At 40.9% G+C, this 22,660-nt stretch overlaps 1 protein-coding gene across 1 annotated transcript; it reads left to right on the forward strand.

Annotated features, from left to right (window-relative positions):
- On the forward strand, positions 1 to 22,235 carry LOC101938201 (carbonic anhydrase 2). The gene is made up of 7 exons (XM_005299385.5): positions 1 to 472; positions 1,560 to 1,757; positions 15,014 to 15,132; positions 16,963 to 17,055; positions 17,940 to 18,002; positions 18,761 to 18,916; positions 21,380 to 22,235. Exons 1-7 carry the CDS (start codon positions 244 to 246, stop codon positions 21,497 to 21,499), a joined length of 978 nt encoding a protein of 325 aa, XP_005299442.3. The 5' UTR covers positions 1 to 243; the 3' UTR covers positions 21,500 to 22,235.
- Positions 22,236 to 22,660: the final 425 nt, after the last annotated feature.

Genomic DNA, 22,660 nt, shown 5'->3' on the forward strand with positions numbered 1-22,660 from the left:
GCTCAGGGCTGACTGAGCCGAGGGAAGCAGGCAGGGCCGCGTGCGCACCCGCGCTGCAGGTGAGGGGCCGGCCGGGTGCTCTCGGGGAGGGCGGGCGCGGTGGGAGTCGCTCCGGTTCGCATCCCCAGGGCGGGTGAGGACAGCGCTCGCTCGCGCATCCCGGCCGCCCTGCCGGGGTCCCGGCCAGCAGGGGGATGGGCTCTGCCAGTCCCGGGCTGCGCTGCGGCGGCGGCGGGAGGGAGGATGGCGACAGCAGGTTATAAAGGGCTCGCCTGCCTCTCCCCGCCCCCTGCGCGGGCTGAGCCGGAGCAGGAGTCGCCCTCCTCCCCCCGCCGGCCTCAGACGGGGGCATGGAGTTGGCAGGAGCCTATAAAAGCCCCTGACGGCGAGCCGGGGCCACCGTCCTGCAGGAGCCGGCCGGGCCAGAAGAGCGAGACCATGTCCCATCACTGGGGTTACGCCAGCCACAACGGTGAGCGAGCCAGGCTGCAGCGCGCCGGGCTCCATCCCGCGGGGGTCCCCGCTGGGCTTCCCCGGCCGGCTCCTCGCTGCTCCGCCGGCACCTGCCGCAGCCACCCGCGGGCGGGGCGGCTCAGGCTGCCCGGCTGCTCTTTGCCCCTTGGCAGCGCCGGCTCCGCTCAGCGCGGGGCTGTCCGGGGCATGCCCTGCCGTGGAGCCGGGCGGTGCTGCGGCTGGCACAGGGATCGCATTGCCTCTGGCGCCAGCGGGGAGCCGGCTAGGGGCGCTGCAGAGGTGGAGGGACCGGCCCCAGCGTGATCTACCTCCCTGAAGCCCATGCAAGCGCCTCCGGAATTACCCCGGGTTGCGAGTGGGGAGGGCGAGATCGGAAGCCGGCCCCTAGGAGCCCCGATTGCTCTAGCTGGGGGAGCGGGGGGAGGGGGGGTCTGATGACGTGCAATCACTGTCCCCCTGGAAATGCAGTTCCTGGCAGAGGCATTGCCACGCAGGTGCGCGGTCCCGGAGCGATCTTCCTTTTTCCAGCCCCACGAGCTATTTCCCCGAACCGCTGGACAGTTCAGCCGAGGGTGGCTCTGTCATTTGTAATTAAGTTTCTCTAACAGATCTGGGCTAGTGGAGGAGGCTGGAGCATCTTCTGGTTTCTACGCTGTTACAAAACTCGTGACAGCAATATACTGTAGCTCTTCAAACCAGATGTTGGCGTGGGGAGAGGTCCGACCTCTGTCCCCTGCACGTCCCAACCCCTGCTAAATCCAGTGAGGGGCTGGGCGGGCAGTCAGTGCAGGATCGGGCCCGCCTGCGTCCACACCGCATCCGCGTCTCGTGAGTTCTCTCATTTAATGCGCTTGAGACCAGAGCCTCCCTAACGCGAATGGCCAGTTCTAAGGATCTATGGGTTTATGTGGCAAGGACCGGAGCTGGCGAAGACAGGTGCATCGTTAAATATTGACGCAAGAGTTAAAGCCTCAAATGCACTTATAGCATCAACTCCTCTATTGCGTTTGTTATAAATTATTTCCACCCTCTGTGCCTTGCCTGCATCTTTTTCACACTGGATCTGTGTGTGTTTTCTCTTGTAGGACCTGCTCATTGGCATGAGAATTTCCCCATTGCCAACGGAGAGCATCAGTCCCCTATTGATATTAACACCGAGTCCGCTGAGTACGACTCTTCTCTGAAGCCTTTGCATTTCAGTTATGACCCCTCCACAGCTAGAAACATCGTCAACAATGGGCACTCTTTCAATGTGGAGTTTGACGACTCTGCTGACAAATCAGGTGAGTCCTCACTTCCCGGGGCTCCTGTAAGGGACTGGAATTGGACAGATTGTGAAGGGGAGAGAGGATTTTAACACTTTTCCCCTTCTACTAAAACTATCTGGTGAAATCCTGCTCCCACTGAAGTCAATGGGAGTTTTTATCTCATGGGGTCAGGACTGAACCCATGAAGATTCATTCAGTTCATTTAGGCATCCTTTGCTCTAATTAAAAGAAAGTTGATGTTTTCTGACTTGTCTTGACCTAACCTGATCCAAAGGCAACTGAAGTCAAAGGGAATTTCAGTGAATTCAGTAGGATTTGGATCATGCCTCAAATGCACAATAGACAGAAGTAAGGTAATTGATCAGGGATGACAAAGTGTATTTATCCACCTGAAAAATACTAGCTTTGAGTGATACCTGCCAAATCATTACAGTAAACGGCAGGATGCACTGCAGGAAGAAAAGGACAACAGAATAGCAAAACAACTAAAATTAGCAACTTGAAATGATTTGGAAATAGCTTCTTCAGTTTTATATTTTTGCTGCCAACAATTGTAAAGCAGAAATATGGGGCATCTCTCCAGGTCAGTACTGGAACTGTCAGGAAATTAGTTTGATATTCTCTAATTTAAATCAGCATCAGCCCTGGCATTCCCTGACTCTGGGCTTTCTAGATAAAGATAGCAATACATGTAGCATGTTCCCACACAGTTCACTGAGAGCTAGCTATTCTGTGGTATTTCAGGAGCCTTTTCATTGTACTGTACTGACAAGGGCCTGATCCTGCAAACCTCTATTCACATGATCAGTCCTTACTCACAGAAGTAGTCCCATTGAAGTGGATGAGAGTATTTGCATGAGTCTGGGCTACTTATCTGAGCAAGGGTTTTGCAGGCTTGCTCCCTGACTATAATTTCTCAGCTGGCAGGATTTGCAGAAATCACCACCCTTCTACAATGAATGTGCCTCTATTTTTAATTTAGAAAGGGGAAAACAATCCCTCTGTAGAGACAGTAGCTGCCTTCTCTAGACACTGCCTGATTTAACTTGCTTGAGCAAGTGCCCTATTTTTCCTAAGCAGTTCCTTGGCAATGTCATTTAGGGGATGGTGCTGAAAAAAATTATTAGTGCCTACAACATCTTTTTTGTGTGTGTGTGAGAGAGAAGCTAGGCAGTGTAGTAGCTGTTTAAAACTGTAATGAAAACTAGGCAACATATTTTCCTACCTGCCTTTAGAGTAAATGGGACTAAATGGATAGTTAAATGTTTCACAAATGTATAGGCAAGAATATACAATTCAGTCAGAACATCCCCTGTAGCATGAATATCTGTTTTTCTTCAAAAGGTGATTCTGACTCACAGTTTTCTAGTGCCCAATTCTGTGCTGAGAACTCTTAAGTCCTGTTAAAGTTGATTGGAATTGACAGTGCTCAGCACCAGGCAGGTTCAAATCTTCAGTGAATTTTAACTATGTCATGAGAAGTGGGAAACATGATGATAAATTACAAAAAGCAGATTTGCTTTCAAATGGTTTACTAGGCAGTACGCCCTTTGCGTACACGTGTGTGTGTGTGTGTGTGTGTGTGTGTGAAGATGTTGTGAAACTTCATTTAAATTCAGTAACTCAGAAACAGAAAACTGCCAGGATATATAAAAGTTTTCATAAATATCCTTTGGAAGAACAGCTCCTAATGAAAAAAAAAATAGCACAGAAATTGAACATCTCTATTCTGTGAGAATGATTCACGCACAGCTACAGCTTGCAGAGTGGGAGGAGGAGGGGATGAGAGTGAAAATACAGTAGCTTTACAACTCATCAAGTACTGGACTGGGAAAATAAAAGAAAACATTATACAGATCACTATATAAATTCACCTGAGTGTAGATTCTGCAATCTCTGATAGTCTTTTGAAAATCACCGTACATAAAATCTAGCTGGGTGCACACTTAGCTGATTCATTTGTATGCATTTAACTAGTTAGCCTAGTTTTACTAGCCTAGTTTTACAACACAACAAAAGCTGCTTATGACTTGGTTACATTTCATGCACTTCCTATATACAACATTCTGATGCTGAGCAGGATTATTTCTTTACCAAGTTCCTGGTTAAACATAATGTAGCAAGCACAAGGAGAAATTTTAAGAATTTATTTTATCTGCTATCCCTTTTTACATTAAAAATTAAGGACCTGATCCTGCAAATACTTACTAAAGGGCGTAGTGCTCACTCCCACGAGAAGTCCCATTTATGCTTGTGGGACTATTTAATGTAGTAAGCACACCATGAAGTAATAAGTAAGGCCATGATTTGTGATTCATTTTACACACAAGTAATTTTATGCAAATAAGTAGTCTCATTGGTCTAGATCCTACAAACACTTAAGCATGTGCATAGCTTTACTCGTGTGACTAATCCCATTGAAGTCAACAGCACTACTCTTGTGACTAAAGTTATGCATGTACTTAAGTGTTTACAGAATCAGGCCGTGTCCCAGAAATTATAGGCACAGGTTCTAATGTCTTAGTAAAAATAGGTGCAAGAGCAAAAAGCATGGTTTGGGATAAAATCTTTTGGAATTGCATCATTGTGACCATTATACATTTCTCTGATTCAGACAATATTTAATGTGGTCATTATTAATAAAATCATTAAAATAAATAGAAATTAGAGATCAGAATATCCAGATACTTGATATAAAACATAGCCCCTAGAAAAGAAAAGGTTCCATATATATTTGTTATATAATGCATTGCATGTGTCTTCTGCATGACTTGTCGAGTGCCTAAATACTAATGCAAAAAAAAATTACTTAAAAATCATCCCTCTCTCTTGCTGAGGCACCCAGGTATTGATCAGTGTAACAAAAGTGCAAAATAAATGTTTAAATCTCTCTAAAATAAAAACAATTCCATGTGTCTTTTACGAATACTCTATTGTCATAGGGGGGAAAAGTCTTTCATCTGCTCTTTTAGAAAATTTGCTCTTTACTAATAACAGGAGTTTATATGTGCATAATTCTTGACTCCATTTCTATTTTCATTATTCCGATATCCCAAGCATGTTAAATATTCTAAAAAACTCCTTTGTATAGTAATGTTTTAAGATGTCTAAACTAATCATGATAGAAAAAGGTTTGTGATAGCTTTAGAAATTTAAATTTTTAGAAACCACTAAGTATTGAGAGTAACCTTTTTTGAAAAATGTTTTATAAAAGCTTTCAGCCCAATCCTGCAGCTCTTACTCACAAGTGTAGTTCTTCTGAAGTTCTTGGGACTACTGGTACGAATTAGATGGGCAGGATTAGACCCTGGGCTTTTAAAAGTGTGTCCTTAATATTTTACGGTTACTAGTTCAGCCTTAGAAATGTTGTAAGTAATGAAATGCCCACAAATCAATAATGACATTTATTTTACTCAAGCATTTTTCTATTTTGAAAGGCCATGATTTTCCCTTAGTATGGACATTTTATGTATTTTGTTTTGTTTGCAATTTTACGGAAACTTTTCTGAGACTGTTTGTACCAAGCAGGATACAAACTCCTCCTTCAATTATTTTTATCTTCTCTTCATCCACTTTAATTCTTGTGGTTGAACTTTTCATTTGGCTTCTCTATGTCTGCACATCATTTTGGGGGAAGCAGGAGTGAGCTTCCCAGCCTGGGTCAACAGACTTCTGTCAGCAGGGCTCACGCTAGCATGCTAAAAATAGCTGTGTAGACACTGTTTGACGTTGCGGCTTGGGCTAGGAACTCAGGCTCTGAAGCTCAACCCACCCTTCCCTAGGCTTCAAACCTCAGGCTGCAACTTCAAAGCGCTGTCCATACAGCTATATAGAGAGTGCTAACATGAGCCCTGTTAACCCGAGTACATTGACCCGGGCTGGGAGGCTTGCTTTCACTTGCTCCAAAGTCCTGTATAAACATACTCTGTGGTCTTTTAGTAATAATGAAAGTGTATTTCCTAGCAATGGCATTTAAAATGTCTGACACTTTAAATAAGGGCAAATAGTCTCTTTGCTACAAATACCGTAGGGACTAAATCAAAGACTACAGTGTATCCATTCTGATATGCAACTACATCAATGGAACTGCTCATGGTAGTAAGCAATACAATCAATATTTAGTGTTTGCAGGATCAGGCCCAACAATATCATAATAAATGCACCTTATTCTTGGGATTTGTCCCTACTGCATTTGTAGCAAAGAAGATATTTTCACCTATTTAAAGTTACAGGCACTTTAAATCCTGTTGTGAGGAAATAGTTACACTTTCACTATTGCTAAATGACAGCAAGAAACAGCGACGAACCAAAGTTGACAACTGACTTGCCTCAGGACAGCTAAAAGTGTCAAGAAAACCTGTAACCTGCTTATAACCTGATTTATATAAATGTTTCTCAGAAATGTTTTCACAATACGCAGAGGGCCTTAATTTCAATGGCACTGCTCACAGTAGTGAGCACTATGCCCTGTAGCAGATCTCATGTTTACAGAAGCAAAGAATCCTGTCAATAATGAATTTGTTTTCTAATCATAATATAAACTGATCTATTTTTTAGATATAAAGATAATACAATGTAATTGGAAAGTTTGATTTAAAGCTCCACAGCTAATGGTAAATAGCCTGATAATTTCTCCTTATGGCCAACTCTTTGTTAGTTGTTTCTTTTCTTCTTTTTTTATTCTAAGTCAAGCTACAAACTAATGTAAATTAGACATTTTTATGGAAATACAATCACAATAAAACCTTAAAGTTACTCTGCCATCCCTGGGAGGTCAAAATATAGGACCAACTTTGACACTAGTACTGCGTGGGAGACTCTCCTCAATAATTTTAAGCAAGTATATTTTTTTCAGGTGATTCTTTCTATAATGGAAAAGAATGGAGGTGCCTAGGGGATCATTCACACACATTTCTTTAATTATGACTCAGTGTAAACAGACCAGGGAATATTTGTTATCCTCGGAGAGATTGTGTGGGCACTGCTTGGTTTGCAGTGAGTTACACTGAAAGTTGTGTCGTTGTTGGATTTTTCCATTTCCCACTGAAGCAATGATCAGTTTAGGGAGGAAACATCTAGGTCTGCAGTCTTCAAGATAAGACGTTCTGAACACAGCCTTTGACACAGGAGGTCTATTTTTAGGCCTGACAGTATAACATTACTGTATGTCTAAACCAATATTTTGAATCTTGAGGGGAACTGACTGTATAGATCTCCTGTGGCTAAAGAAATGGAGAGGCTAACCTCTGTGCTTCAGGACATACCTGTCTGAGTCAGAACTTTCTCACTGTTACCATAGTCCAAGGCAGCCATTGTATTATGCCTTTCAGTTATGTTTTAAACTATAAATCTTCTGGCCAGAAATCAATTTTGGAATGGGCACACAGAGTGTGAGGAAACTCTCCTCACTTCATTCAACTCCCTCCTTAAGAGTTGCTTCTACTGTGACAACAGAAGAAATTAATCAACTAATCACAGCTAAGTTGGGCAGCACTTATTTTTAAAATATACAGCTAACGAGATGTGCCAATCATCCCCATATTCTGTTGGTGAAAGAGACAAGCTTTTGAGCGTATGCAGAGCTCTTCTTCTTTGTGTAAGCTTGAAAGCTTGTCTCTCTCACCAGCAGAAGTTGGTCATGTAAAAGATATTACCTCACCCACCTTGTCTATCTAATATCCTGGGACCAACGCAGCTACAACAACACTGCATACAGTCATCTCTGTCTTTTCCGTTTGTCTGATGTATCACTTTCCTCGGCCTCTTTCATTTGTTCATTTACTGGCAGGTGTAAAAGACTTGTAAACTCTTTGGGGCAAGGGACCCTGCCTTCCTATGTCTCAGTTCATCATCATTCATCAGATATCAAGGAAAATGAGCACCTGTTGGCACTATTGTAATATTTTGCAATACACAATACACTTTTTTAGTAACAGTTGCTAGGATTTTTCCATAGATACAGCTGCCAGGAGACAAGGCGACATATTGTTACCACAATATAATTTAAAATCATCTTCATTCTTATAATATGGCAATTATCAATCCAAGGACAGCTCATACAGGATGAAATTCACCCCAGTGCAGAGGGTGCACACAGGGTCTGACCATTTAAAACCCATATAAATCCCTTGCTAAGGGATAATGTAGGACTTAAATCTGCAGTGGGCCTTGTGCCCTGGTGAATTTCACCCATAGAGGTTTGGTGTTCCTGATCTGTTTGTTCCCCTCCTATGTTAACAGCAATGTACTTTACTCACATTTTTATTCATGATTCATCAGGATTTCTGACATACATTATGTTTAATATGCATAAGTTGTATCTGCAAATGGTTTCACTATAGGGAAATTTGTTTAACTGTACCCACTGAAAACAACCTTTTCTGACTCTGTTAGAAGTAGGGTTGCCAATTTTGGTTGGACGTATTCCTGGAGGTTTCATCACATGATATAATCTTTAATGAAATTTTACTTTTCAATTCCTGGAGATTCCAGGGCAATCCTGGAGGGCTGGCAACCCTAGTTAGAAGCCGTTTGGGGAGCCTGATAGAGTAGAAAGTGTGTTTTGGGGAGATAAGATAAAAGAAATGAAACACCTCTCGTTATGTGCCATATTTGCACATACTATATATATATATATTGGCAGCTTGACAGTGACTGTGACTCACCCGGACTGAACTTTTCGGTATGGCCTGTGTGTCAACTAGGGACAGCCCACCCCTACTTAAGGACTCAAGACTATTGGGTGAAAATGTTCTTCAGATTTTCCTTATGCCATGAGTCCATTGTGCATCTGTAGGGAGGTGTGTGTGTACCTGTATAAGCATGGGTGTGCATATGTACTTATGTATGCCTGTCTACACACACATATACATTATATATATATAAAATGCCATTAAGTAGTTAATGCAATTATATTTTTATATTATATATAGAGAGTGCTCAGGGAGTAGCCTTATATCCTTAAACAGGGCGAGCTATCCTTAGCTGACACTCAGGCCGTATCTAAAAGTTCAGTCAGGGTGAGTCACGGTCACTGTCACGCTGCCAATATACAGTTTGTGCAAATATGGCACATATTGGGAGTGTTTATTCTTTTATGTTATCTCCTCAAAACACCTTCTACCCTCTCGGGCTTCCCAAATGGCTTCTATTAGAGTCAGATGTGGCTGTTTATCAGCAGTAACCGTCACATAATTTTCTTTTGGTGAAACTTACTGCGGAGGTTTCCCACAACTTACTGCATCACAAGGTGAACCCGTCCATTCAGAACCATTGGTCCTGCCTTACTCTCTTACTCTCTGCTTATTTTGATATATTCTCCTAGGAGGGATGCTTGGGAGAGATAAAATAAAAGGGGAACATCTCCCCAGAAGTGACATTCTGTCCTGTGTATTGGCAGCCTTACAGAAAGTATGACTCACCCTGGCTGAACTCTTCAGTATATCAGCTGGGGAAGCCCACCCCCTACATAAGTACTCAGAATCCCTGAGCATGCTCTTTAGTGTACTCCCCATCCATTAACAGTACAGTGTGTTCAAGCATGGCATGTTTTGAGTAATATTTCATTTATCTTATCTCCTCAGCCTTTTTTCTATCATATATACATTTGTCTATATGGCAGTGTTTATCATATATATATATATATATATATATATATATTGTGCATATATTTACATATTATACACATACACACACAATGTATATCTCTTCTATATCCACATTCTATAAAATCATTGCTTTCAAAAGGGAAAGGCAGGTCGTGTAGGGAAAGGTTATCTTGAAAGGCTAAAACTTGGTGTTCTGTGAATGCTGGGGTTTTTATTTGAGAGGACCCGGAATTAGCACTAAATTCCATAGATTTTGAGCAGTGGACTTCCATCTTGCTTGGATGACTCTACTTTTTGAGCTATAGGAAAATGTTCCATTTTTACTCATTTCCATTTGAGTATTTCCTTATTCTGCATTTATTCAGATTAACAAGCCTTAGAATAGTTTATTTCCTACCAATTTGATTTGTGTAAGTGGAGGATTTCATTCAATGTCTGAATTATTTCATGAAGGAATCTTGCAGTTTAGCCATTTGGATTCTTTCCAAGAAAAGCTTTTCCCTGAATAAGATAAATTAGGGCTTGCTCTTTATAGTGAGTACATCCCATCAGTGTTTGGAATCCTAGCAGTAATGCCACAGTATTCCCGCAAAGCTTAACATAAAGGACCCGACTCGTCTCTAAATAACATCCATGCTACCCACACAGTTTAGGTCAAAATTGCTAATGCTCTGAAGTAAATGGGAGAGGTAACTGCTCAGTAAAACTTCTTTTACAGTGGAATGGCCAGGCCCATGTAACCAGATAGATACCTTTGACTGTGTAGATATCTCTTAATCAAAAAAATGTCCTTTTAGTTCTACACACTCTACGATCTCACCAGGAAATGTTAGGGCCAAATCCAGTTTAATCTATTCATGCAAGGGATCCCAGTGACATCAATGGGATTTTTCGCATGGGTAAGGCGAGTAGGATTTGATCATTAAACTTTCCTATGAGTCAAAGCACTTTTACCTCCTTTGTAAAGTGCTTTGAGATCTTCTGATGCTAACTTCTATGTAACTGCTCGGGGTATTCATCATCATCATCATCATTATTATTACTGTCTCTCAAATCTGCTCAACATTGTCTCAATACAGAAAAAATACAGTGCCCATTTCTAAATTGAAATGAAGTGCTCCAAAACCTATTGTACCGTAACATCTCTCATGTTGTCATTGAATAGAAAAAAAAATCACATTTGTAGCCCATCATCTGTCACATGAGCCTTAGCCACAGAATAAGAGTTACTGCTGTATAGAACATGCTGCTTTGAGAAAGGAACATGTGACTGAGATTGGCTGTTTCCTTTTTCATCCCACACTCAGCTAGCAATTGTCTCCTGCTCACATTTACTTGTGCTTGTGTTGTGCACCCATGGAAGGGCTGCAGGTTGGTATGCAGTGCGGAGGTACTGTTCCTGCACAGTCATTCTTTCCTTCTGTGTGCCACAGCTACTTCTTGTAATTTTGCCACAGGGCAGAAGGAGACATATATGCCTGGATCTTTTGCAGATAGATTTAAAATAAAATCAGTTTCAAGAAGAAATGGGTTAAAGCCAGGAAATTCAGAACTGGATTTAAACTTCCCTAGCATTCAGGAAAGGAGTCAAGAAGGTTGGACTTCACCGTGTTTTTAGTTGCAAGTGAAATAGATGAAGCAAGTAAGAAGGAAAGTTCGCAGTGTAAATGCTCTTGAGGTTCTTCAAGCAGCTATTAAATTGTGGGAATGTTGACAGCTGATAACATTTATTAAGGGTTAAAAAAGGTCTTTCTGGATAAAAATGAATTTCTAACATGTATGTTTTGCATGTCAGATTTATTTTAAACTTCAGTTCTTTGGCATCATTGATAAGTGGTAACAAACATTAATAACTGCTTAATATAAACTAGCACAAGAGGGCTGTTTTTTAATTAAGCCTGTTGAATTGATGTTTGTTCACACTAATCTAATTATTATTTTTGTTGAATGATCTGCTCCTGTCTTTTAAATCCTGTGACTCAAAATAAGCTAGCACTGGATTTGAGACCCACAGAACAAGAAAAAGTAAATGAAAACTTTCAGGAGATTTTTGTCCACCTTGTGAATTTTATAAAATCCTAACAAGATTCCTAAAGAAACCATGCTGCAGGTGGATTTAAGAATAATGTATGGTTCTGCTTCTCAGCACACCTTCCATTGATTAATAGCAGCAGGTCAACCTGCCACAACTGTGTAAAATGTTATATGGGATTCAAGAATGGAGGAAATATTAGTCCTTTTATATCTGTAATGAGCAGCTACTCTGTTAGCCAAAGAAAAAGCAAGTACGGTATTGAGACGTGTTTCTATAACTTAGAGCAGTTCCCTCTTTCTTAAAATGAATCTTGGCATAATATAGACTAATTGGTTTAAGCAATATTTTTTAAAAAGCAAATAGTTATTTCATTTAGAAAAGAAACACATTCACAATGACTATTTTTACTTAAAATGTCCTAACTTATAGTGCTCTGCTTGAAACAATCATCCTTCATAATTTAATGGCTTTTAAAAATGTCTATTTAGTATAAAATCTATACATGTCTAGCTACCATAGGCAGAGATCCACTTTTCTTCACACATTATATACACTCACCTTGTAGTTTGGCAATAGGTAGAAAGATGCATGATCTGTTCAGCATTGACTAATATGTTTGAAAATACAATGACAAATACAAAATAGACTATTGAGTCACAAAGAGAAATGTGTGACGGGAGTTCTGTGGTTTGAATTTAGTTGCCAAAGAAGGAATATCAGGCTAGATTCCTCAAGCAACTTAGTTGTGGTGATGCTCAGTGTTTCCTTGTCTAATTTCAGGTGCCTAGAAAATCACTGGGAATCACAAAGCCTGAGTTAGGGCTCCCTATACAACGAATGAAGGGAGACAGATGCCTAAAAATGGAATTCATAAAAGCCAGCTCCCTGCCTAAGCTAGCCAATGGGAAATGGCCAAGCAAGGATAGTATCATAAGCCCAGTTTCTCTCAGGGAATTTGGCACATAAGACCAGGCTACAGGGTAGCACCACCCTCAGCTTGGGGTTCTCAGCTGTAAACCCTTTCCCGGAGTTAGACAGCTATGCTGTTTGGCAAGGATCTCGGGGGGCGGGAGAGGAAGGAAGGGAAAGATGAAAAGGGCTCCCTCATAACTCACATAGGATGTAGAAGACTCCTCAGTTCATGTCTCCTGTCTCCACTATGGGGGAAAGAAAGGATGTGAACAGGAATCTACCACCTCTCAGATGAGTTCCCTAGTCACTGAGCTATGGGATATTCAAATATGGTGTACCTTAAGTCTCTCCTGTTGAAGCTGTTCCACAGTGGCTAAATAATTAAATATTCATTGGGCCAGAGAGAGAGAGCATGAGCAAGTGTGAGAATGACTCTATATCGTGGTGGTTAGAGCACTCACGTGGGACACCCAGATGCCAATGCCCCTTTAATTATTTAGCCACAGTGGAACAGCTATCACAGGAAAGAATGCAGGTACCTCCCCTATCAGAATGTCCCATAGCCTAGTGGTTAGGCCGTGTGCCTAAGAAGTAATAGATCCCTCTTCTAATCCTGTCTCCTCCTAGTTCAAAGGAGGCTTGAACTGGCTGTCTCCTCCAGCCCAGGTGAGTACCTTATGCTAAAAGTTATGAAGGATCTCCCACAGCTGTTTTGTGTGAGCTCACATCTGGGGCCCAATCCAGTAAGTAGTCTCTGACCACACTTACTAGATTGGGCCCCGCAGGTGAGTTAGGCAGATGAATGCCTATCATCCCCTAGTTTGTGCATCAAATGGGGGCTTAGGCATCCGGACTCCTAGAGTAGAGCAGTAGTGTATTTGTCTAAAGGCAGAAACTTTGGTGCCAAGCAAGTTTAATCACCTACAGGTTCAGTGGCAGTGGAGTGGGGCTTTTGCGATTGCCAATGGGGCCTGATTTTGGGATGTAGGCACCTAACTGCCACTGTAGGTACCTAACGCATTTTGTGACTCTAGCCCAAAGGGTATATTTTGCATATTGCACTTAAGTTTTTCAAATCTTATATTATACCTACAAAGCTGTAGACTTGACAGTGGAAGCTAAGGTTGTTGTGTATTTCTTAAATTGCATTTTCTTGTGACTAAAGTCTTGAGCATTCCCTTCACACCACTGTAATTTCCCCTGTCCCCACTTGTCAATGGCTATTTTAGTCTGTGCTTGCATATAGTCAAAATTAGCCAAAACTGAACAGGTAGTGGACTATTGTAATCAGCACTCAATTTACATACTCTCACACATACACACACTGGAACAGTTGTATGTATGGATTGTTTGCAAACAGAGAAAAGCATCTTTATTCCATTGACCTATTTTGTTCGTGATGCATAATCCAGGCACTTTTACGGTAACATATAGCACTTTTCTGTCACTTTGCAACTACAAAACTGGGTTTTAGGGTCTATATCACCTTAAATTTTATTCCTAAAATACCTTTGCTTTTCAGATAATACCAGCTTAAACAAACAATTAGATTGTGAGGCCTAAATGCTCTGCAGAAGAACAATTTGGCCTAAACCTTTCTCTGTTTACCCACACGATTTGCTCCATTGACTTCAGTAGGATTACTTATTACCTGTTCTGGGCTTGGTGCTGCACATGAAGACATAGTTTACCTGCCCTGAGCATTTTCCAGGCTCAGGGCTTGATCCTGCATCTCACAAGGGTGGGCTGTTCAGAATATAAAACACAAACTAAAAATTAATGAGCAGGATAGGGAATTCAGGGAGCCCAATCCTGCATAATTGAGAGTGCTGCTGAGTGCTCTGGTTATACTAGGAGCTAGTTACTGTAGTAGCAAGAGTAATACCAAATAGGTGCCTCACTTCCAAACCTGTGTACCCTATTTTGCCAATATTTTGGGGGGATTAAGGAAGAGGCTTGAGATTTACCTCACTTTAGTGAGGAAGGCTATGCCTAGCGTTTAACCTCACGTGTGCCTGTGGCTGGCCTTTACTCATACTTACACTGAAGCACAGCAACATTGGGCTCCCTGCTGTGCACCATGAGGTTTGCAGGATTAAGGCCTAAATAGGTGACATAAAATGAAAGGGCAATTTGCATGAATAAGGCAAACAGGTTTAGGCCTTTAAAAGCATGTTGGTGGAACATTTTTATATGGCCCTAGAATTCTGGCTATTCATCTTTCTAGAATTTTTTATTTATATCGTGACAGAAAAGTTTCTCACAAACATTTCCTAAATCCAATCACCTTGTATTATTAGCATGGCTGGTAAATTGCTGATGAATCTCATACATTAAAGGCATTTAAGTTTTTAGATGTCTGGTATAGAGTAGGGCTAGTAATAGCATTGTATTGTAAAAAGTAATCCAGAGTAGCATGGTAGCATGCAGAGCAACAAAATGCAGTCTCACTTAGGCTAGGTCTACAGTACACACTTACTTCATAATAACTATGTTGCTCAGGGGGTTGAAAAATCAACATAGCTACTCTCCCATCGTCTTAGAGCATCTTCATCAGAAGCGCTACAGCGGCGCAGCTGCATTGTTGCAGCTGTGCCAATACAAGTTTGTAGTGTAGACCTGCCCTTAGAAGCCCCAAGTTTAATGTTCTGTTTTAGAGTAAGGCTCCATAACAAAGGAGGTGAGGCAAATACTAATGGAGGCTGTTTGGTTTGCAGTGCTGAGAGGCGGAGCACTTGAGGGAACCTACAGACTGATTCAGTTTCACATTCACTGGGGCTCCTGTGAAGGCCAAGGTTCTGAGCACACTGTGGATGGAGTGCAATATGATGCCGAGGTAGGACTGGCTTTTTTCTTATAGGGGACTGTACACATCAGGCATTTTTTCTAAAAAATTCCCATCAGTGCAACTCCCCCAGTGGCAGCAATCCTGGGAGTTCTAGCTGGGTAAGAAAACATGGTGGTTCAAATGTCAGCTGCTAGTCTACGTTAGTGCTCCCAACACTGGAGCAGCTCCATATTATAGAATGGTGGGAAATGTTAAGCAAAATCTTGTGTAGATACAGTCTAAAAGTGCTGGATGGTGTCAAGCGAGATGTGGTATTCACTGTAAAAGATTTTCATTGCAGCCATTTCACAGACATGACAGAGCAAAAAAACCAAACAAATTAGGTATACATGGCTGTTCCCTGCACTCCCAATGGCTCATGGGAAGCGTTGGAAAAAATTCTATTCCCTGTGTATCTGTATATCATAGGTTCCCGTTTTCTTGTCTCTAGTGTTAAAAACAAAAGTGTTTGCTCTGACATGACAAGACTTTTGGTTCTTTAAAGGCTTTATTGTGGTGTTCAAGTCATGGTCTGTGGAAGTGAGGGAGCAAGAGGAGCTGTGATGGGGACCTGCAGCAGTGGGACCTCAAGCAGACATGTTGGTTGACCCAGCCAGGATGCCTCCAGGGACCCTATAGGACTGTATGCTAGAGCCGTAGCTGTACCACCCTTTGCTACACTCCCCTGGACCCAGGCTCACCTCTACTCCGCTCACTGGAGTGGAAGGAGGACAAAGCCCTATATTAACTATCATCTCACCCCTCTCTGTCCACTTTGGAAGTCTAGCAGCGGCAGCAGAGGTGGAGTTTCTCAATTCTTGCACTAAGGTAGCACAAGGATTGAAATTGTGGCTGGCTCTTTCACTGGAGTATAAGAGAAGTAGCTCTTTGCACCTTTTCTTTTCCTATCCCTTGTGCACCCAGGCAGGGCCAGTAACAATCTGGCCTGAGAGTTCACCTGCCCTGCTTCTGCTTCTTTTTAACGAGGTACTGAGCATCTTTCAACTTTCTGAAGGCTCTGAGCACCTTGTAGGATTATACAATGTATAACCCTGAGATTATAAAATTCTGCTTGTGGCACCATAATTATCTGCTAAACTTCCTGTGCAGATAGTTATGATGGCACAGATTGTTATGATTTCAAATGAGGAATAAGCATCAAGAGCAGATGAGCTTCTGAAGAATCAAAATCCTCTCTTCATCTTAATAGCCCTAAAAACAACTAAGAAAACAAAAACAAAGAAGGAGCGCAAACCAGCTAGATTGACGTGGAGATACATTTATTTCCAAACAGAATGTCCTCCAAAGTTTTCCAGGAGCTGTCATTTTTTAAGGCATTCCCTTAAAATTTGCAGGCCAAACTCAGCCATAGTGTAAGCAACTATAACTCCCCTAAGTCAACAGAGTTGAATTTAGAGCATGTTTATTTAGAGCATCCTTTTAAAAAAACAGAATACTTAGATTTAAAATAATTAGGCCAAACCTAATTAGGCCAAACCCTGCAGTCGTTGCTTCAGCAAAATTCACACTGAAGTCAACTGGAGTTTTACCAGAATAAGGACTGCAAGATGTGGCCTATACTTGGCATTTAGAAATGTTTTTGAAAATAAGTATGAGAAGCACTTCTTATAATTATAAATATCTATCGCACAAATTTCTACACGAGACATAAAAGCAAATCAATGATGCAACAAGTTCATAGCTGTATGCAAAACTTTGCAAGTTTCAGCAGTAAAACACCATCTGTGTTAATGTTTAGTAAATGGTCATCTATTAGTTGAGATGCTCTGGTAGATGGAAGGTGCTGTTTATAAATATTTCTTGTCTCCTTGATTCTAGCTTCACTTGGTTCACTGGAACACAAAATATGGTAGATTTGGTGAAGCTGTGAAGCATCCTGATGGCTTGACTGTTGTAGGTGTTTTTCTGCAGGTTAGTTGAACAATCACCTTATTATTATTGTAATGTATTGTTTGTATTGCAATAGTGCCTAGGTGCTCCATCATGGTAAGTGCTGTACAAACACAGAACTAAAATATTCCCCCACCCCAGCAAGATTACAATCTAAGACCTTGTCTACACCCAGAAGTTGTACTGCTTTAGAAATACCGTAGAGTTAAAGAGGTACGTCTCCCAGAGTTATATTGGTATAAAGGTGCTTATACTCAATAAGTCCTTCTGTATGGGAAGAGCAGTAAGATATATTGGTGTATGGCCTTTTATACCAATATAACTGTGTCCACACTAGGGTTGGTATTAGTATAACTATGCCATTAAAATAAAATCACACGGTATAAAAACTATGTGTAAACCAGGCATAAATAACCTCTAATTTCTCCTTTGTCACTCCTCAATGGCAGGATGTTTTGTGCTAGATTAATTTGCTTTGCTTTGCTTAATATAAAGGTTGAGAAATACACAACCAGCTAAAGAAGATGATTGGTCTCTACTGTGCTCCCTCTATTCTGGTCATGTTGGTTTTGTTGGGAGTTTAAATTTGACTTCTGAGAAATGAACAGTTAAAGTTCAATAATACATCCACATACCTTAAAAGAAAATCATTTTATTCTGTCCCACAATCCTTGACTTCTGCAGATTAGTCAGCACAAGTCATTTGTGCTGACTGGCAAACTTCATACGCTTTACAATGTGAGGGCACAGCCACTTTCATCATTCAGCATTATGAGAAATCTCTATGAAACTAATTGGTGCTGTGATGATGTAATTTAAAATGTGTCTTCAGTCAACTATAGTGGTAAATCTAAGCCACCACATATACACCTACTTACATTCTTTTCATATGGTTTGCATTACAGGTGGGAAATGACAGGCCTGGGATACAGAAAATTATTGATGCACTGGACTCCATTCAAACCAAGGTAGTATATGATCTATATGCCAACTGACAACAAGCACAGCTGTTTTCTATAGTCTTCTTCTTCAAAAGTGCAAAATTGAAGTTCCTTACTTCTGCTTTCTATATGCAAGTACTACAGTAGAACAGCTCTCCATGTCATCAGCACTGATGCCTTTGTAATCCCTACCCTGATGATAGATCAAATATTTTTTTAAAATTAGGCTAATAGAAGATATTCAGCATTGTAGGTCATCCAGCAATTGAAAAGAATTTCTGTAAATAATGATTTCATACCATTATGATTGTGTGCTTCTGGCTTTCAGTTGCAGTGGAGTCCATAGTTGTTATACTGGGCCAGGTTCATCCCTGGTGTAAATCAGATGAGTTACACTAATGACTGAAGTCAATGAGAGTTTGGCCATTAACGTCACATAGCAGAACCAGACCCACACATTTTTATATTTGCTGTGTCTCTTTTGCCATCTGTTTGTAGAGGAAGAGGCAGTAACTTTAGACATTTGAAACAAGGATTGAGGGCTTGATCCTGGAAGGTGCTGAGCAACTTTAACCCCAACAGACTTCAGCAAATTGTAGGAGGGTCTCAGTACTGTGCAGTATTAGCATCCATCTCTTTCTCTCTCTCTCTCTCTCTTTCTAAAGCAGGGGACACACTTGGCAAGAAATATCAAACCTTCCTTAACTAGCTCCACTAATGCAAGCAAGGTGTATTTTCCAACTAGTCTTACACTACAGTTTTAACAGGCTGTTCTATCTTTTTAGGGCAAGCAAGCTTCCTTCACAAACTTTGATCCCAAGAATCTGCTTCCTGCATCCCTGGATTACTGGACTTACCAAGGTTCGCTGACCACTCCCCCTCTACTTGAATGCGTTATCTGGCATGTTCTGAGAGAACCCATCAGTGTCAGTCCAGAACAGGTAAATCTTCAGTAGCTAAAGGTCATTTTTCTATATGAAAATACTCTAATTCGCCTTGATTTAGACTTCAGTGGGATCTTCTGCTGACGCTGCAGTTTACATTACTGGAACAGAATAGAGTCCGATTGCAAAGCTTTGTGAAAGAAAAGATAGCATCATGAATCATTGGTTCAATACGCATATCTGAAATGGTTATTTTCTCCCTCTCTGGTAACTGTGTTCATATGTATGTTGAAGTGGACTTTGCTGCTACTCAGGACAGGAGTCAAGTAGAAATGCCATTGCTTGGAATGCAGAAAATTTGCAGCTTCCAGAAGTTTGCATTTTATCTCAAGAAACTCTTATATTGTGCAGCTTGATGACACTGGCAAATGCTCTAGCAGAGTAGAGCACTGACAAGTTGAGTGTCTCTGAGCGTTAGTTCTGTGCACCATTCCTTAATGAAATTATGTAGATTCAAGTTTCATCCTCAGGTCTGCAGTGGTTTAGCTAAGAAGGTAAAAATAGGACCTTTGAGTCTATAAATATAAGCCATATCTGAAGGGCTTTAGTTTACCCTCAAAGGCTTAAATCAATTTTACCAATGGCTATTGCTCTAACAATAATAAAATAATTGTGTTTCTTTATTGAGTTGAGATGAAAAGAAGCTGTGATCTGGTGCTGGGCATAATTTAATAAAAGTGCAGGGAAAAGGAAGAGGACGAACTATTGGAAATGTTCATTAAACTACAGTATCTATTACTACTAATAAGATGCTTTGGAGTGAGTCTTAAGCTCGACATCTTTGTTTAAAGCCACAGGAACTATTACTGATGATCAAGGGGACATGAATGTAGCCTTACAACACGGGAGAGAGGGGAGGGGAAATACTCAAAATAAATGAGTGTTTTTCCCTTAGGAAAGCCATCCTTCATCTCTTCCCATTGCAAATCCATTTATCACATTGCACCTTTCTAAACCAACTACTCAAGACCAAAGCTGTACATATCATGTATTTTGTCGTTCCTAAATGCTGAACAAATCAAGAAACCATAAAACAGTTTGGGGAAAAAGGAAATCCTAAAATTTAGCATCTGTTGGGAATGTTTTCACTGGACTTCAATTCACAGTTGGCAACTGCTTTTCTAAAGATAGGTAGTTTTTGAATATTTGTCAGGAGGGGAGCAATCCATAAGAATTGCTATACTGAATTACTGATTATTGGAACATGTAGGGTTGCAGCATTCTGAGCCATGGACCATGTCTCTCACTGAAGTAAAAGGCCTCTTGTAAGGTAGCTCTTTGCCAATCAGAGTGTAGCATGATTTTGTGTCACAGAACCATTCTGCATGTTACAAAATGCTGCAGCCCCCTTGTATACTTCTGTCAGCAATTTCTATTGCTGTGTGTTCTCAGACATGGTGTCCCGAATCAGTTAACTAAAATGAGGACTATTTCTAACCTGCTGGTCACTTGCATTGAATTATATTTGTCTGACCTGTGTCACACATGAGAAAGCAGCATGAATAGCTGAGTGCCTGTGACAAATCCACATGGTGTCCTGGAGTGCTGGGTTTTGCAATTAGTTCTGAATTAGCTGAAGTATGTGTAAAAATCACACATAGGCAGATAGCTCCCTATGGACCACATCTAAAGAGTCTGCTGTGTGTTGATTATTCTGGCAGGTACCTCAAAGATGGCACAGCGAGACTTGTTTTTAATGGAAGTACATGAATAAACATTGTATAGGGTAAATGTCCTACTGCTTGGGAAACCGCACATTTACTTCAACTATTTCAGTGCCTGGCTGTCCCAAGGCACCTTTGGAACAGAAGAGTATTATGGTACAATTAAACACAGAGATGGTTCTATTTTAGAGCGCTATGGAATTGCAGATCATGCTTTAGGATAGACTTTCACTTTCTTACAGTACATTCCAATGAAACTGAGACCGATTCTTCTTCAAACCAGTTTAACCTCAGGATAGCTTCACTGACTTCTGTTGAAGTAATTGCTGAATTACACCAGTATGAGAAAGGGATCAAGTAAATGTTATTTAAAATTAAACTGTCAAAAGAGTTTCAGCTTTCAAAATAGCCAAGTGTTCAATTAATCTACAGACCTGGAACAAATATAAAGCCAGCTCTGGCCCCTTTGTGTGGTTCCTGTGATTCAAAAGGTCCAGAAAACTGCCCCTAGATGGTTCTATACCACTCTTTCCCAGCCCTACCAACACAGAGGGCATATTGAGGGCCAAAAAGGATGTGTCAGGGGCAGGAGAGGGTTTGGGTGAAACACCTTGCACTGAGTTCCTTGGGCAGCAAAACAACAATGAGGGTGATCATTTAGAGATGTCTTTAAGCCACCTTTCCCCATACCCTAAGACTTGCACTGTCTCTGGCTCACAGTATATACCGTAAATAGATTTCCGGAGGCATGAGGATGCATCTGAAGGTTAATGTTGATCCTTTCTTTTTTCTCCAGCTGTGCAAACTCCGTGGCCTTTGTTTCAGTGCTGAGAATGAGACCCCGTACCATATGATGGACAACTGGCGTCCATGCCAGCCTCTGAAGGGCAGAGAAGTTAGAGCTTCATTCCAATAAGCTCCACTGAGCTCATAAGAAATTGCTGTGTTTGTGAGGGAGGAGTCCCTTCTGCTAAGCACAAATCAAACCTTTGCTAGCTGTGCACTGGCAACATTTCTTCTCCTAGATCTCTCACTTCTTCCATTCAGCATCTGAAGTTCTGGCTAATGAAATGTGAAAGACCCTAGACCAAGAGAAAAAGGGTCTTAATGTGTGGGGAGGGGGGAAATCTGTGTGATGTTTGATGATAATTGCTGTGACTGACACTTTGGCTGTTTGGCAAAGCATATAATGACAGCAAAATAAGCCATTTTAAGTAACCTCATCTACAGGTGATAGTACATATAACTAACTGTACTCAGTAATGTGAAGCTTTTTTGGAAGCACAGGAATACAGAATAATTTGGAGATTTTAAATGTGATTTAAGAGATTAAGTTATGTCAACATAGACAGTGAAAAGCAAATTAATATTGATGATTAAATGTCTTAGATTTTAAGAAACTGAAGTGTAAATATTTTTTTAAATTGTTTTACATTGTTAGCCATGGTATCATCAACCTCCATTATGTCTTAATGTTAGTGTGTTGGTTTTTTAAAATTACAAAATGTCTTAAATTAAATATCTATAAAACTTATTACCATAGATATAATACAGAGTATCTTTCCATTAAAATAATATATGTCATAATTTAAAAAAGAAATGAATATTGTATTTTAGATAAATTCTCTAATAAAAGAACCTCTATAATTATAGTTCTGTTTCCAGACTCTTATTTAATCCAGGAAAATGGGACAGGGAGTTTTCTGCATTCATGTGTGTGTGTGTGTGTGTGTATATATATATAATTAGGCACATAGTACATTAATAAATATTCATTAGAAACATATAATACACAGGGACCAGTCTCACAGGTTTTGTGGCAGAGTTTAAGGAAACAGAAGCTGAAATGTGGACCAGTTTTGGTAAGAGGGTGATTGCCTTATATAGTCCCTGGTAGCAAAAAGAAGGCAACTATCTTTAACATACAGTATTAGCCTTAAGCAACTGCCCCTGAGGATTAGCAAAACCATTCGCATAGTAGAGCTGCTCCTTAACAGAAAGGAGAACCACTGAAGACCAAGTTAGGTTCCTAGGGCCATAGGAAGGCCTCTCTCTAAAGGGCTTCATTTTCAAGCAT

This window comes from Chrysemys picta, chromosome 2 (genome assembly GCF_011386835.1).
Source record: "Chrysemys picta bellii isolate R12L10 chromosome 2, ASM1138683v2, whole genome shotgun sequence".
Classification (NCBI taxonomy): Eukaryota; Metazoa; Chordata; order Testudines; family Emydidae; genus Chrysemys; species Chrysemys picta.